Source organism: Gossypium raimondii, chromosome 8 (assembly GCF_025698545.1).
Source record: "Gossypium raimondii isolate GPD5lz chromosome 8, ASM2569854v1, whole genome shotgun sequence".
Taxonomy (NCBI): Eukaryota; Viridiplantae; Streptophyta; class Magnoliopsida; order Malvales; family Malvaceae; genus Gossypium; species Gossypium raimondii.
In genome coordinates, this window is record NC_068572.1 from 59324271 (window position 1) to 59339284 (window position 15014).

A 15014-nucleotide genomic window follows, 5' to 3' on the forward strand; every position below is an offset into this window, starting at 1 on the left:
GGCAAAAGTTAAAGTTTTCTATTTTTGTTTTTAGTCAAAAAAAAAAAGGTTTTCCAAAATATTTTTTGTCCCAAAAGCATATTGTTTAGCAATAATTTTAATTTAAAAGTGTTTTTTTTCTTAATAATGCTTTTTGAAAAGTAATGTTAAACTAGCCTATAGTCAGCAATTACAAGCAAGGAAGCAACATGTAATAATAATTGAAATAGTGGTGGGAAAATGGCTTTGGCAGGTAAGAAAAGAAAAGGGAAAAGTAGCTACTAAGGACTCCTACTTCTTTTCTATGTGTGGTTATATATTTTGGCTATTAAAGATTCTTTTAAAGGAAAAAAGAAATAGAGAATGGACGTGTTGATAAACAATAGGAATCTTAAAGTATATCAAACTTATCTTAATCTTAATAGCGATTCACTTAATAATAAAATATTCATAGCATGGTAATGTTTTTTTTCTTTTTGAGATTTAAGCTCTTTTTTCAATTCAAAAGGTTAGCTAAACTTCTTCAGCCATGCAACATTATGCAGATTGCAAAACTAATGCTGATTTTGAGTATTTTAGCAAGTATAGATGTAAATAGTGGAAATTTGCAGGTAGATGACTTTGTATGGCTCACAACTTCCATGGGTCTCTATGGTTTTCTATATCCCTTTGACTACCATCCTATTCCTCATCATGTAGCCAAAGCATGTTTATAGTTTTTTTTCTTCTTCTTCTTTTTCAAGTAAACTTTCATTGTAACAAATAAAAAATATTACACAAAATTAAAACCTGCATCAAATATATATTGCTCATTTACCGTGGGAATCCTTGAAGACATCAATTTTCGTCTTTCCCTAAGGTTTTCGAATGTAGATGGTCTGTGTAGAGTGATTTCTTCATCAGTAGTTTTATCAACTCCAAGCGGGCTACTATTTGGTGAATAATTGGAATACGAAGATAATATTAGTGTAGAAATTGGTGCCTGAAAACAAAGTCAACTCTCGTAACAATGTAAAAGGTGCAAAAGTAAGCTAAACTATGGGGAAATCAACAAAATCTGAATTCTCAAATATCCTAGAAGAGCTATGGAGATTGGGTTTGCTAATTGTTTAAAAAAGCAAATTCATTGAAGGAAAGATAAAAATGATTATAATATCAATCCAATTAAAACCAACAATTTTATAATATATAAAAATTATATCTACATCCTTAAAAAATACTATAATGTAATAAATACTAAAAAATTAGGTTTGTTATATATAAAATTTTAAAAATTAAAAATAAAATTATTAAAATTTAAATTTAAAATAATATATATATTTTATTTAATAAAAATAAAAAAAATAATATGGAGGGTCTAAAATATGAGTTTAAACAAATTTAATCATAAATAAATATGAGCAGGTTTGGACAAATTTTAAATTTCTATTTCAAAGATCGAAGTTGAATAAATATAAAATATATTAATATTATGTTTAAACCTATCCCGTAAACAACTTTAAATATAATATGATAATAAAGAGGAGAGAATCCATGTTGGTAACGACGGGGAATAAGAATATCTCAAAACAAAAAAAGTGCCAAAAGGTTCAAGAAAAGTTAGGAATAAGAAGCAAAACAGTTTCTTCATACATGGAGTACTGAAAAACTAAAATAAATCCAATCTTTCAAAGCTAATAAGGAATCAATTTCATATATATAATTCAAATCATCATATCCTCTAAATAACCCTGAAAGAAGAACATAAAGAGAAGAAGCAGGCCTCCATGGAAACATCTTATGAAGATTTTGAGCCTTTGTGCAAATGGAGAAGGGATCAAAACGGTGACAAGCTTGAAGTCCATCTTCCAGGTATAGTTACACAATCCATACACACATACATACAATATATCCATTAATGATCTTGAAGTGAGCAAATTTAGTGATTACTGTAGGATTCAGAAGGCAGCAATTGAAAGTTGAAATTCACAGTTCTGGGATCTTGGAAATTTCTGGAGAACGTCTAATGGAAGAAGGTAAATCGAAAAGAATAATAAGCAGATTCAGGAAAGAATTCCCAGTTTCAGAAGATTATCAACGAACCCAAATTCGTGCAAAGTTCTATAATGGCATTCTTCACCTGGTAATGCCTAAACAAATTATTCCCACCATTTCTGCTCCTGCTGGTGGTGGTGGTGATGAGAATAATGATGATAAAGCTTCAAGTAGTGGTACATCATATTTAACTTGTTCAATGAAGTTGAATAAAAATTTAGCTTTGGAAAATCATGATATTAGCAATTTCCTTGGCAATTGTTGTAGCTTATGTGAAGAAATATTGTCAATGTTCTTCTTTGGAATAAGTTGTACTAAATTTGTAATTTCAGCATCATATAATATGTATCCATACTGTATGACAGAGGGTGTGTTTTTAATCTACCTTGTTTTGGAAGTAAATTCACACGTCACCTTAATGTTAATACAATTGGTATTGCTCTTCTTAAAATAAATATCAAAATAAAAAAATTAGTCAAAATCTGATGGAAAATAACTTGAAAGAAAATCGACAAAACCACACTAGATTCAATTCTCAAGAAAGATTGAAGAGAACACATGCATGATAGAGAGACTTCCTATTTATATTCTTTTCTAAGGGGCAAACTTAAATTTGCATAGTTTCATAAAATTCTCAATAGATAGATTCTGGTTTTGTTAAATCATAACTGTTTAAAAGTATATTCTGATTTTGTTAAACCGTAACCATTTAAAAATATTCTTTTTCCAATTTCTTTAGACTACCAACAAAGCTAATAAGTTCAAATTTGAATTAATATGTATTATTATATTAGTTTATAATTTTACATTTAATCAAAATTTTATCTTCTTTGAATAAAAAGTATGTCTCTTTTGACACTTGTCCAAGTGGTACTTTAATTTGTTTTAAGTAAATCACCAAGTTTGTCTATCATTTAGTTTGGCTTTGATGTTTAATTTAGAATTTGAACATTTTTCAATTTAGTAATTAATTTTAATTTTAATGTTTAATTTTATATTTAAATCAGATGACATCATGTAGTTCAATAATAATTGACATATGTGCTTTAATAAAAAAATATAGATATTTAATTGGAACAAAAGAGCTCAGATATCGAATTGAGAATTAAAGTCAAATTTAAGTATTTAATTGAGATTAAAAAAGTATCAAATTATAAAAACCTAAATACCAAAATAGACATTAAAACTAAACTCAAATACCAAATTAAGAAAAAAACCCTCATATATTAAATTAAACATTGAAATTAAACTCAATACAAGCAATATATTAATCCTAAAAATTACTTATCAAAGAAAGAGGGAAGTATAAAGGGATACAACTTCCATAAGAACTCTTAAGTAAATACGTAACACTTTTAATAAGTTTATTGGAATTAGATCAAATTAGTTATCTGAATTAAAAATGATTGGTATATCGATTTGAAAAAAGATGTTGAACCGGTTGATTCGTGAATCGATACTAATCAGTTGAATCAAATTAAAAATCGGTTGAACCGACAGTTGGATTTTTCTATTTAATAGATTTTTTAATAATTTATTTAATCAAATTAGGCCAACCGATTAGACCATTTGAATCAAGAATTGATAGTCTGAATTTTAATGAAATAGTTTTAAGAAAATTATCTTTTGGTGAGTTCTGTTTTCATCAATATTGTCTGAATTAAATTAGACCGATCAATTGGACCGGTTAAATCAAAAATCAATTGAATTATCAATTTGACTGTAGTAATTAGATTAATTAACTTAGGAATTAATATCAACGATTAAACTAAACTAAAATGAATAATATGATAAATACTCACCGTCTGTTGAGGTATCAAAAGTTTTCTCACTCCAGTTGGCTGGGGCTATAGTTTCTTTGCTTTTCTTTGCAAATAAGTAGGTCGCGCACTTTGACTACCCCCAGGTGGCTTGTAGACATGATAAAGAACTGACATATGTTTTGCCATGCAGCTTCTTGAGATTGCCATCTGGCAGACACACACGTTTTGACGTTTCTCTCTTTTATCAAAAATTAAGTCCTCTTGCTCATTACAATGAATTGACCAAATTTTAAGCTCAATTATGGAGTTGGTATAAGAAAACACATTAATTATGCATAAACTGGAAGCGTAGTGATGATAAAACACAATATTTTAAAAAAAAAATTTCAAAGGTGATCAGCTGCTCAGAGATGATGACTGATGATTGATTAATCTGAAGCGTTGAAATCAATGAACTTTGCAAATTTCAAATTTCCATAACGCAACGATTATAAGCATGACGAATGATTTTCAAAGAAGAGAAACCCAGCTTGTTTGGCCAATGTCTTAAGCTCTTGTTTGGTCCTCTCTTTGGCACCTGAAAGAACATGTTTTCACTATAATATCTGTATTTAGTACTTCTGGTATTAGGGATTCCACCAACGCGTTCTAACATACTTTTAAGTAACTTCATGCATTTATCATTGCCCCAATTATGAAGAATCGACTGAAAAGAAAAACACAACAATCAATCAAACATTAACAAGTGTGTGGATTCATATATTTATAAATGCTAACCTTCATGAAAATAACTTCGGCACAGTGCTACATGTAATGTCACAAAAGAAAATTAGCAATTTCGTTGTTGAAATAATTAAGAAAAATTATAACATAATAATATTATTACATGAGTAAGTTACTGCATCTTTAATGACTTGAGGTAGGTCAAAATTGATACCCTTGAGTTGCGGGTACTTTGAAACAAATAGCTTAAGGTTGATACCAAATTACCAATTCCACCTCCCGCATTCACCACTTGGCTTACACCCTTGAATCCATTGTAAGTTCCGAGAACTTGGTTCATTATTAGAGTGGTGTAAAGTGTAAACCGATATTGTTCGATAGTAATATTTGGACATATCATCATCATCTGTCAGAAGCTCAAACAAGTGCTTCTCAACTCAAATGCATTCTTTAGATGAAAACCCACCTTCCAGTGTCACATCCTTCAAGAATTTCTGTAATAGATAAATATATTTATATTTGAAAATATAATATATGGATGAAAAATTAAAGAAAGACTTCAATTACCTGCATTCGATTACGTGTTTTTCGAGATGGAGACGAAGCAAAGGAGCGAAGGGGACTCCATCTTCGTTTTGAAGGAAATATTTGCCGACTGATGCAAGGCCGTATGATCTTTGGGTGAGACCATCTTGGCCGGTGATTTGGTTGCATGTTACGATGGAGTGAGTGGCTAAAAGCCTGAGCATACGATCAACAACGGAAGGAGAGTCTAGGTTATTGGTGGGGAGCTTAGAGACGACCTCAGCACTCTTTTAAATTGATTTCTTTAATTTATTAAATTGATAATTTATGGTACAATTTATTAAATTGATATTACTGTAACACCAACATGCATATATATATATATATATATATATATATTCTTTTTCAACATTCAATTACGAAAATCTTAAGTTATTGTTTAAATATCCAAGATACCGTGGTAGTTGCTGGAAAATTTTTAATTGATATAATATTTTATCATATTAATTTAAAATATTGTCTATTAAATTAAAAGGAGAAAAGAAAAGAACATTCAAATGGATTCGTCGAAACCTTTTTTTCTGAAATCAATTTTTTTATTTTAAAAAAACGAAAATGGAGTCTTCACCAATCATTTTATTTAGGTGTGATTGAATCATCTCAAAACTCATTTTAATAAAGTGTTAGACTTATTAAAACGATACTTTTTAGTCTAAAAAATCTTGGAAATAGGTTCGGGAGTCGGTTACACACGAGAAAGGGTTAGCACTCTCGTGACGCCCAAAATTGGTACCTAGTAGATTACTTGATGTCTTAGTGTCGAAATTTGAAAATTTGAAGATGGTTTGAAACATGATCCTTTTTTATATTAAGACGTTATTTGACTAAATTAATTTTCGCGAAAATGGCTTATTCTGAGTTAATCGAGAAGAAAGGATCATGTCCCGTAAGTTAGGACACAATGCCTTAAATCTTCAAAAATAAGAATAATCGCCATTTTGATCATTACTTTAAATCTTGTCCTTTCTTATTTTCTAAAATTGGATATTCAATTACTTTGATTATAGAAAGAAGCCATACTCCGTAAGTTAGAAGCACAACTCTACAAGTCCCAAAAATAACGAGCATTGTCTTTGTTGACACCATTTTTTTTCGAAAACGGGGTCGACTTGGATTTTGAAAATGAAAACGAAAAAAAAAGGAGTCGCCACCAATCCTTTTTGATAAGGTGTGATCGGGTCACCTTGAAAACTTGTTGTTTTTAATAAACGATTTGATTTTATTAAAACAACAGTTTTGGTTCACGAAATCCAGAAAAATGGGTTCGGGAGTCGATTACGCACGAGGAAGGATTAGCACCCTCGATACGCCCAAAATTGGTACCTAGTTGATTAGTTAATGTCTTAATGTCGAAAATTGAAAACTTTGAAGAATTTAAAAAAAACGATCATTAAAAACTCGAATGACATGGGTTAAAATTTAAGAGGATATTTGGCTATTTGGTTAAACGAGAAATCGAAACCCAGCACATTAGGGCACGTTCCTCAAATTACCAAATGCAAAATATTGCCTTATTTTGAAATTTTTGAAAGGATATTTGGCTATTTGGTCGAACGAAAAAAATCGAAACCCAGCACATTAGGGCACATTTTCTTGAATTTCCAAACGCAAAATATTGCCTTTATAAAAAGAAATCCTCATCTCGAGAAAACAACGTGTCATATCCAATGCGTTAGGACACAATGTATCGAATTCCCGATACGAGAGTACATGTCGAAAAATTTACTTATTTAAAAAGACAGTTAATTATCTCGAGTTTAGAAAAGAGATCATGCCCAGTAAGTTAGGACACGATCTTTTCTTAATTCCCGAGATCGTTTAAAAACTTGAGTTTGAAAAGATTCGTGTCTTTAGATTTATTGTGAAAGTCGAAATCCAGTAAGTTAGGGTATAACTTTCTAAAATCTAAACATGAAATTTTGTTTATTCAAAAGTCATAATTCATACATTGAATGAAATAATTTGACACGAAATAGTAGAAATATGATACGATGTTAATATGCGTAACTAAGCAAATATGAATATGATAATGTAAATATGAATAATATGAACAACCATCAAAATGAAATAAATAAATATAAGAGACAAATCAATCATATAATTGCAAATAAATAAACGAATAGAATTAAAAACATTCTTTCAAAACAAATAATGGAAATGTAAGTAAAGAAATAAACAAAGAAAATATATAAACTATAAAATGTAAAAGATATATATATATATATATATATATATGCATATATACATAAAATTATGGAGATATATGAAAGCATGTATATATAAAAGTATGTATATATATGTATACGTTATATGTTTATATAAAAAAGAACTATGTACGTATAAATATATTACGAAAAGTTATTCACGTGTATATATATATATATAAACATATGTACATATTTTAAAATTATTATATAAAATATATATAAATAAGTATATACATATATACATATGTAAATTAAAATATGAAAAGTATATACATATAGGTATATATATATATATATATATGAATCATAAAATATAAAATACATATATAAAATACATGTTTTAAAAGTATGAAGAATATATATATTTATAAAATAAAATACATATATAGACATGTATATGGGCATGTATTAAATTACGAAATATAAAAATATATAAGGATACGTATATATATATAGATAGATAGATCATAAAAATATGGATATTATATATATAATATGAAAACGCATATATGTATATATATAACAAAATTTCAAATTAAAAAAATAAATGAACAAAAAGATCACAACTTAATAATAACAGGAATAATAATATTTTATAATAAAATAAAATAAAATAAACAATAACAAAAGGGCTAAATTAAACTTTGAAACAAGATTCGGGGTTTAAAATCACAAATACATAAAATGGGTTTATAAGGGACCGAAATAAAACGCACTTAAAGAGCGAGGGACTTGTTGGGAAATATTCCCTCTAAAGCAAAAAGCGCGGATCCTTCCCCCTGGGTCGGGTCACCACGCGGGTCAGGGGCTCAAAACGGCGCCGTTTTGTTAACTCATTAAAACTAATTTTTTTTACAAAAATTCATTTTTTCAGTTGAAGATAAAAAAAAAATAATTTCAAAACAATTTTTCCTTTCTGTTTTTTTTTCAAAAACAACGACCCCTCCCCTCTCTTCTCTCAAAACTCCGGCCATTAAGGCTTTTTCGGCCTCCGGCGCACCGCCATAGTGGCCCTAGGCCGACGACGAAGGAGATGGGCTACACGGCCCTCCCATCGCAGCGCACCAAGGCTTGGCCATCAACCTGAAGGACCGAGGGTTTTAGATCCCTCTGTAGAACCCAATTCCGACGACGGTAAGAGGTCCTCCGACGACGGAGCCACGGGCGACTCAGGTATGTCCCTTTTTTATTTTTTAACAGTTATTAAAAAAATTTAAAAAGAAAAAAAACAATGATAAAAACAAAATAAATCAAGAAGGAAATGGCGGCCATTTTACCAAAAAAAGCCCCTTTTTTTCAAAATTTACCGAAATGGGCTACATTTTTAATTATTTACCGGAATGGGCCATTTCACAAATCGCCGCCACGTCAGTAGCGATGTCGTGGTATCGCCAGAAATCGCGTCCACGTCGGCCATGATTCTTGACGAGACACAAATAGCACCCTCTAGGATGCGATTTGCTGACGTGGCATGAACAGTTTATGTTTTTTAGCTTGGAAAACTTTGAAAGGCCATAACTTTTCGCTCGGTTGTCCGATTGAGACAATTTTTTTTATTTCGAATAACTTTTTGAGATATACGCGCTGACAAATTGCTTAGAATAGGGACTAATTTGTAAAGTATAATTTGTTAGTTACGAGTATAGGGACTAAAGTGTAATTATTTCAAAATTAGCATGAAATTTTGTATTTAAGAATATTTGAATGTTATGGAAGGATGAAATTGAATTTGAATTGAAAACAAGCTTAGATTTGAAAATATGACTATTTAGGTTTTAGGGACTAAATTGAATAAAATGGAAAATTTTAGGAACTTCTCAAAAGTGGAATGAGATGACTTATACCTATAACAGGATGATATAAGACAATTACGTAAAAAAGATCGATGTTTTAGGGCAAAAAGAATCTTTTCAACGAAAATCGGGCAAACCGCTTTGGCTATTTTCGGTAGCGTAGATCTCGAAAAGTTATTCGAAATCAAAAAAAATCGTCTCAATCGGACAACCGAGCGAAAAGTTATGGCCTTTCAAAGTTTTCCAAGCTTAAAAACATAAATTGTTCATGCCACGTCAGCAAATCACGTCCTCTAGGGCGCGATTTGTGTCCACGTAAGCAAATCGCGCTGATGTGGACGCGATTTCGCGGAAAATGGCCCATTCCGGTAAATAATAAAAAAATCGGCCCATTTCGGTAAATTTAAAAAAAAAAGGCTTTTTTTGGTCATTTGCCCGGAAATGGCAACCTTTTTATTTCATATTCATTTTTTAAAAAATTAGGGGCCGAAACCCTTACAGATCTCTTAATGGCTTTTTATAGCCCTTTTTTACACATCTTTCGTTTCTATTTTTTCTATTTTTCTGCCTTCTGTCGTTGCGTGTTGCAGGTGAGCAGCGATGGGACGTGCGCGGCGGCCAGCAGAATGGCGGTGGCAGAGGGCAAGTGGACGAGGGTCAGAAGACCCTAGGTGCGGCGCACCTAGGGCTAGGGTTTCTTGTTTTTTGCTGGAAATGTTTTGGGTTTAACTGAGTTGGGCTCATTTGGGCTAGTGGGTTAGGTCTAGGGTCTGTTTGGGTGTATTAGGCTTCGGGTTTTGGGTTATTTTGGGTTTGTTTAGGTTGGGTCATTTAATTTTGGTAATGGGCCCGAGCAAAAATTGGGGCTGTACCGTCTTAATTTTAATTATTTCTTATGACTCGTGTAAAAAACGGGTTCACCATTTAATATGATACACGATTGAGCATAGTGAGGAAACAAATAAATGTATCTAAACCTAAGGAAAAATATGGTAAGGACTAAAATAAAAATAAAACGGCTACGCAAATAAAGAGAAAAAAATCGAAATGATCCTGATAAAAAAACAATAATAAGTAGGAAGTGAGATCACGATAATCTAAAAGTAATAATGCAACACAAATTGATTATAATAATAACGATAATGATTATAACATGATTAATATTTTATTTAATAATATAATGAAGAATAATAATAATGCAACATCAATTTGTAATAATAATGGTATAATAATATGCATAATAAAATAATAATCATAATGATAATGATAATAAAATAAAAAGTACATAAAAGGAGCATAAATAATATAAATTCTAAATATTTAAGAAGGTAAAGAAAATAATAATAAAAGGTTCAGAAGGTGAAAATTAAATAAATGAGGGATTACATTGAAATTTAAACGAAACATAAAGCATAAAATGCAAAATAAATAAGAAAAAGGGAAATAAAGGACTAAATTTAAAATGTAACAAAATTGACAGCCTAAATTATAAAGAAACAGAACTTAAAAGACTAAATTTAAACATGATATAAAACTTTAAGGGTTAAATGGCAATTATCCCATCACATTGACACGTGTCCCCCCCAGGGGATTCATAGTGAGTCAGGGGACTAAATCGCATAAAAATTTAAATTCTAGGGCAAGAATTAAAACAAATAAAAAGAGAATAGGACTAAATTAAAAATATAAAAAAATGGAAGGGCCAAAGCTGAAAATATCCCCTCCCCCTCAAAAACACGTGGATCCTAGGGGGATCCGGGTCGGGTCGTCAGGTTAGCCTTGAAACAACGTCGTTTTGGGCGTCTAAGGTCACTCCCAAAACGGCGTCGTTTTGGAGGTCTATAAAAACGAAAAATTTCAGAAAAAAATAATTTTCTCTCTGCCTTAAAAAAATTTCCTCTCCTCTTTCCCTTTTCTCTAAAATATCCCCCAAGTCTGGCTAAGGGAGCCGTCGAGCTCCATCGCGACGGTCGCCGGTCGCCTGCGACGGCTCCGCCGTCCACGATGGCCAAAAAAAACTTTAAAAATCCCTTTTTGGTCGTTTTGGCTCCCTGAGCCTAGATCTGAGATCGTTTTTTTCCCAAAAACCCACCGAATTGCAAAAATCTCGAAGAAATCCTTCGACTTTTTGAGTTTTATAAAACTTCTCGTCAGAGCGACCTTTCATCGGAGGTGGCGACCTCGGCCTCTCTCAGTGGTGGAACGTAAATCGTCAGGTAAGTATTTTCTTTTTCTTTTTATTTATGATTTATAAATATGAAAACAGATTTGAAAATAATAAATAAAAGAAAAAAAATCACCTCTGGGTTTTTGTATTCTGTTTTTCAATTTCTTTTTTCGTGTTTTTATTCGATTTCTATTTCTTCCAAAAAAATCCCTGAATACCATCTGTTATCTGGCTTTTATAGCCATTTCATACATTTTTATTTTTTCTACTGTTTTCGCTATTGTTCGCTGTCTTTTCTTCTTTTTTTTCTTGCAGGCGGCGGTTAAAGATGACAGTGGCAGAATAGTTGGCGGTGGCAGACCTCGGGGCGCGAGCGTGCTGACGTGGGGGACGTGCTTAGGTTTTTGGGCCATTTGGGCCATTAAGGTTTTCTAATTTGGGTCATATTGGGACATATTGTAAATGAACTGTTATGGACTTTTGATTTTTGGTTTTATTTATTTTATTTTTGGTTTGTTTTCTGTTTGGGCTCGGGCTAAATTGGTCTGTTACAGCTTCCCCTCTTTGCTTGTTGACCTGCAACGCGAATAGAGCAAAGACTTTAAAAGGGCCAATTTTGTCTGGTCTTGCCGAATCTCGACTTCTTTGGTGCTTCTCTTCTTCGAGTAGCCTCATTCTAACCCACTGCAACTTCAGGAATATAAGAATTGTAAGTTCAATCTATTCCGATACAACCTCAGGAAGATGAGATTTGTATCTTTAATCTGCTCCGCTGCAACTTCAAGGAGATAAGATTTACTATCTTCAATCTGCTCCACTGCAACTTGAGGGAGATAAGATTTATTATCTTCAATCTACTCCAATGCAACTTCAGGGAGATAAGATTTGTGACTTGCAGCTTTAATCTGTTCCACTACAACTCCAGGGAAATAAGATTTGCTATCTTCAATATGCTCCACTGCAATTTCAGGGAGATAAGATTCATTATCTTCAATCTGCTCCACTGTAACTTCAGAGATATAAGATTTATAGTTTTAATCTGCTCCACTACAACTTCAGGGAGATAAGATTTATGGTTCTAATCTACTCCACTGCAACTTCAAGGAGATAAGATTTATGGTTTTAATATGTTATACTACAACTTCAAAGAGATAAGATTTGCTATCTTCAATTTGCTCCACTGCAAATTCAAGGAGATAAGATTTGCTATCTTCAATTTGCTCCACCGTAACTTCAGGAAGATAAGATTTGTGGCTTTAATCTGCTCCACTGCAACTTTAGGGAGATAAGATTCGCCATGATGACTTCAATCCGTCCCACTGCAATTTCAAGGGTATAAGATTTGTGGTTTCAGAGCAATATGCAGAAATCGTTTTACTTGAATATTATTTGTCCGTTAATCGTTATTTCAATGAAAAATGCTTGAAAAAGATCGTAACAATGGACAAGATTGAAATTTATGGGGAGCAAAGCTCGAAATGAATAGATTAATCAAAGATAGCAAACGTTACTAAAATACAAAATGGGTAAGATGAAAATAGGTGCCCTAAATATCACAGCATGAGCTTTTTTGCACAAACTTCTTAAGGACCATTTTGAGCTTGATATGTGTCTAGGAAATCTAAAGTATTTTGTTAATGCCCCATGATAACACTCTAGAATAACGTATTTTTATGTATTAATATTATATATTTATTCTGATTATGATCTTGCTAATTTGAGCTATTTATGATCTTTTATCTCATAGGGACTAAATTTGAGGCAAAAGCAAAATTAAGGGCCAAAAGCGTGAATTTAGAGATCAAATGGGCCAGTATGCGACACAAGGAAAAGCTGGTGCCAAAAGTGCAAGCATGGAGGACACAAGGGTTGAAATGCAAAAAGAAGAGATTTTATTATATCAGACTCTATTTTAATTATATTAGGATAATTAATATTAAGATAATTATTAAGGATTATTTAATTTTAGGATTTAATTTTATTTATCTTTATTTATCTCCAATTAAATGTATTTATCTTTTGGGAATTTAAGTAGGATTAGACTATCTCCCCTAGCACGATAAATAGGGGGTGAAGTGACTCAAAAGAGATCAATCTTTTTCTGTAAACACTCTCTACCCAAAAGTCTAAGCTTTTGTTCTTCTCATATTTCCTTTAAATAAAATCTCTATTTTTATTTTATTTATTTTCTTTTCTACCACAATCATGAGCCACTAAACCAATCTAGCCAAAGGTTGTTGAAAATCCCCAAAAGGGTTCATGAGGCTTAGAATCCGTACTTAGCCTTCTCAACGAGTATTCATCGTTTCTCCTACGGGGTTGACGCTTCCGTCCATGTCCCTTAAGAAGTAAGCTTTTCAACGTATGCAAAGGCGGTCGCTTTGTATGTTTTGGGAAGGTTGCACAGTCGGTTCGTTAGCTTACTGCATCAGAGGTTGGTGAGCCTAAGAGATAAAATGGCGTGGGATTCGCCATTGAGAAACGTTAATCTAGCATAAGACGATCCTACAGAAGCGATTGTTGGCTAGAGTCAGGTTCCACCAAATCGTAAGTCTAAATCCTTGGAACTAGTGGTCGTAGGCGTCCCCTTTCACTATAACTGGCTTATTCGATTTGGGAAGGATCATCTAAAAGCTAAGGATTGAACCCAAGGCGGAACGAGACAACTGGAGGCTGGAATATCCCATAAGAATTTCCTTTCTCTCAACTCTATTTTTAATTTCTTGAATTTTCGATTCAATATTCTTAATTCTGTTTTTATTTTATTTTTCGTTTCCAGATCCAAACCTTTAATTCTATTATTTTCTTATTTTTTTCAGGAACGCAGGTTTTTTTGGGCAAGATTCTGCCTGGGTTTCACGGAACAAGATATTGTGCAAATCCAGTCCCTGAGGATTTGACCCTACTTCCCTTTTACTATTCTTTTTCATTATTTATTAAGGATAGGATATTTTTGGTGCTTTCAACGACCGCATCACCCCAAGATGTAAAGTTTCTCCTTTTTGGTTGTTTTGGCTCCCTGAGCCTAGATCTGGGATCGTTTTTCCCCAAAAGCCCACCTAATCGTAGAAATATCAAAGAAATCCTTCGGTGTTTTTAGTTTTAAAAAACTTCTCTTAAGAGCCACCTTTTATCGGAGGTGGCGACCTCGGCCTCTCTCGGTGGTGGAACGCAAATCGTCAGGCAAGTGTTTTCTTTTTCTTTTTATTTATGATTTATATATATATAAAACATATTCGAAAAAAATAAATAAAAGAAAAAAATCACCTCCGGGTTTTTGTATTCTGTTTTTCGATTTCTTTTTTCGTGTTTTTGTTCGATTTCTATTTCTTTAAAAAAAAATCCCCGAATACCATCTGTTATCTGGCTTTTATAGCCATTTCAAACATTTTTTTTATTTTTTTCTTCTACTTTCGCTACTGTTTGCTGTCTTTTCTTCCTTTTTTCTTGCAAGTGGAGGTTGAGGATGATGTTGGCAGAGCAGTTGACGGTGGCAGACCTCGGGGCACAAGCGTGCTGACATGGGGGACGTGCGGCGCAAGGGGGCTAGGTTTTCTATTTTTTTTCCTGAATACTGTTTAGATTTTTGGGCGATTTAGACCATATTGGGTCATATTGTAAATAGACTGTTATGAACTTTTGATTTTTAGTTTGCTTTTTGTTTGGGCCCGGGCTAAATTGGCCTGTTACAAGATTATCTTATACTCATTTTTATAATTTTTAAATTAACAACGAGAAACTCTCTACAAATATGTACACCTAA

General features: G+C 32.2%; 1 protein-coding gene across 1 annotated transcript; it reads left to right on the forward strand.

The window, feature by feature from the left end:
* Positions 1–1633: 1633 nt before the first annotated feature.
* On the forward strand, positions 1634–3974 carry LOC105793471 (18.1 kDa class I heat shock protein). The gene is made up of 3 exons (XM_012622380.2): positions 1634–1830; positions 1914–2324; positions 3967–3974. Exons 1-3 carry the CDS (start codon positions 1746–1748, stop codon positions 3972–3974), a joined length of 504 nt encoding a protein of 167 aa, XP_012477834.2. The 5' UTR covers positions 1634–1745.
* The last annotated feature ends 11040 nt before the right edge of the window (positions 3975–15014 follow it).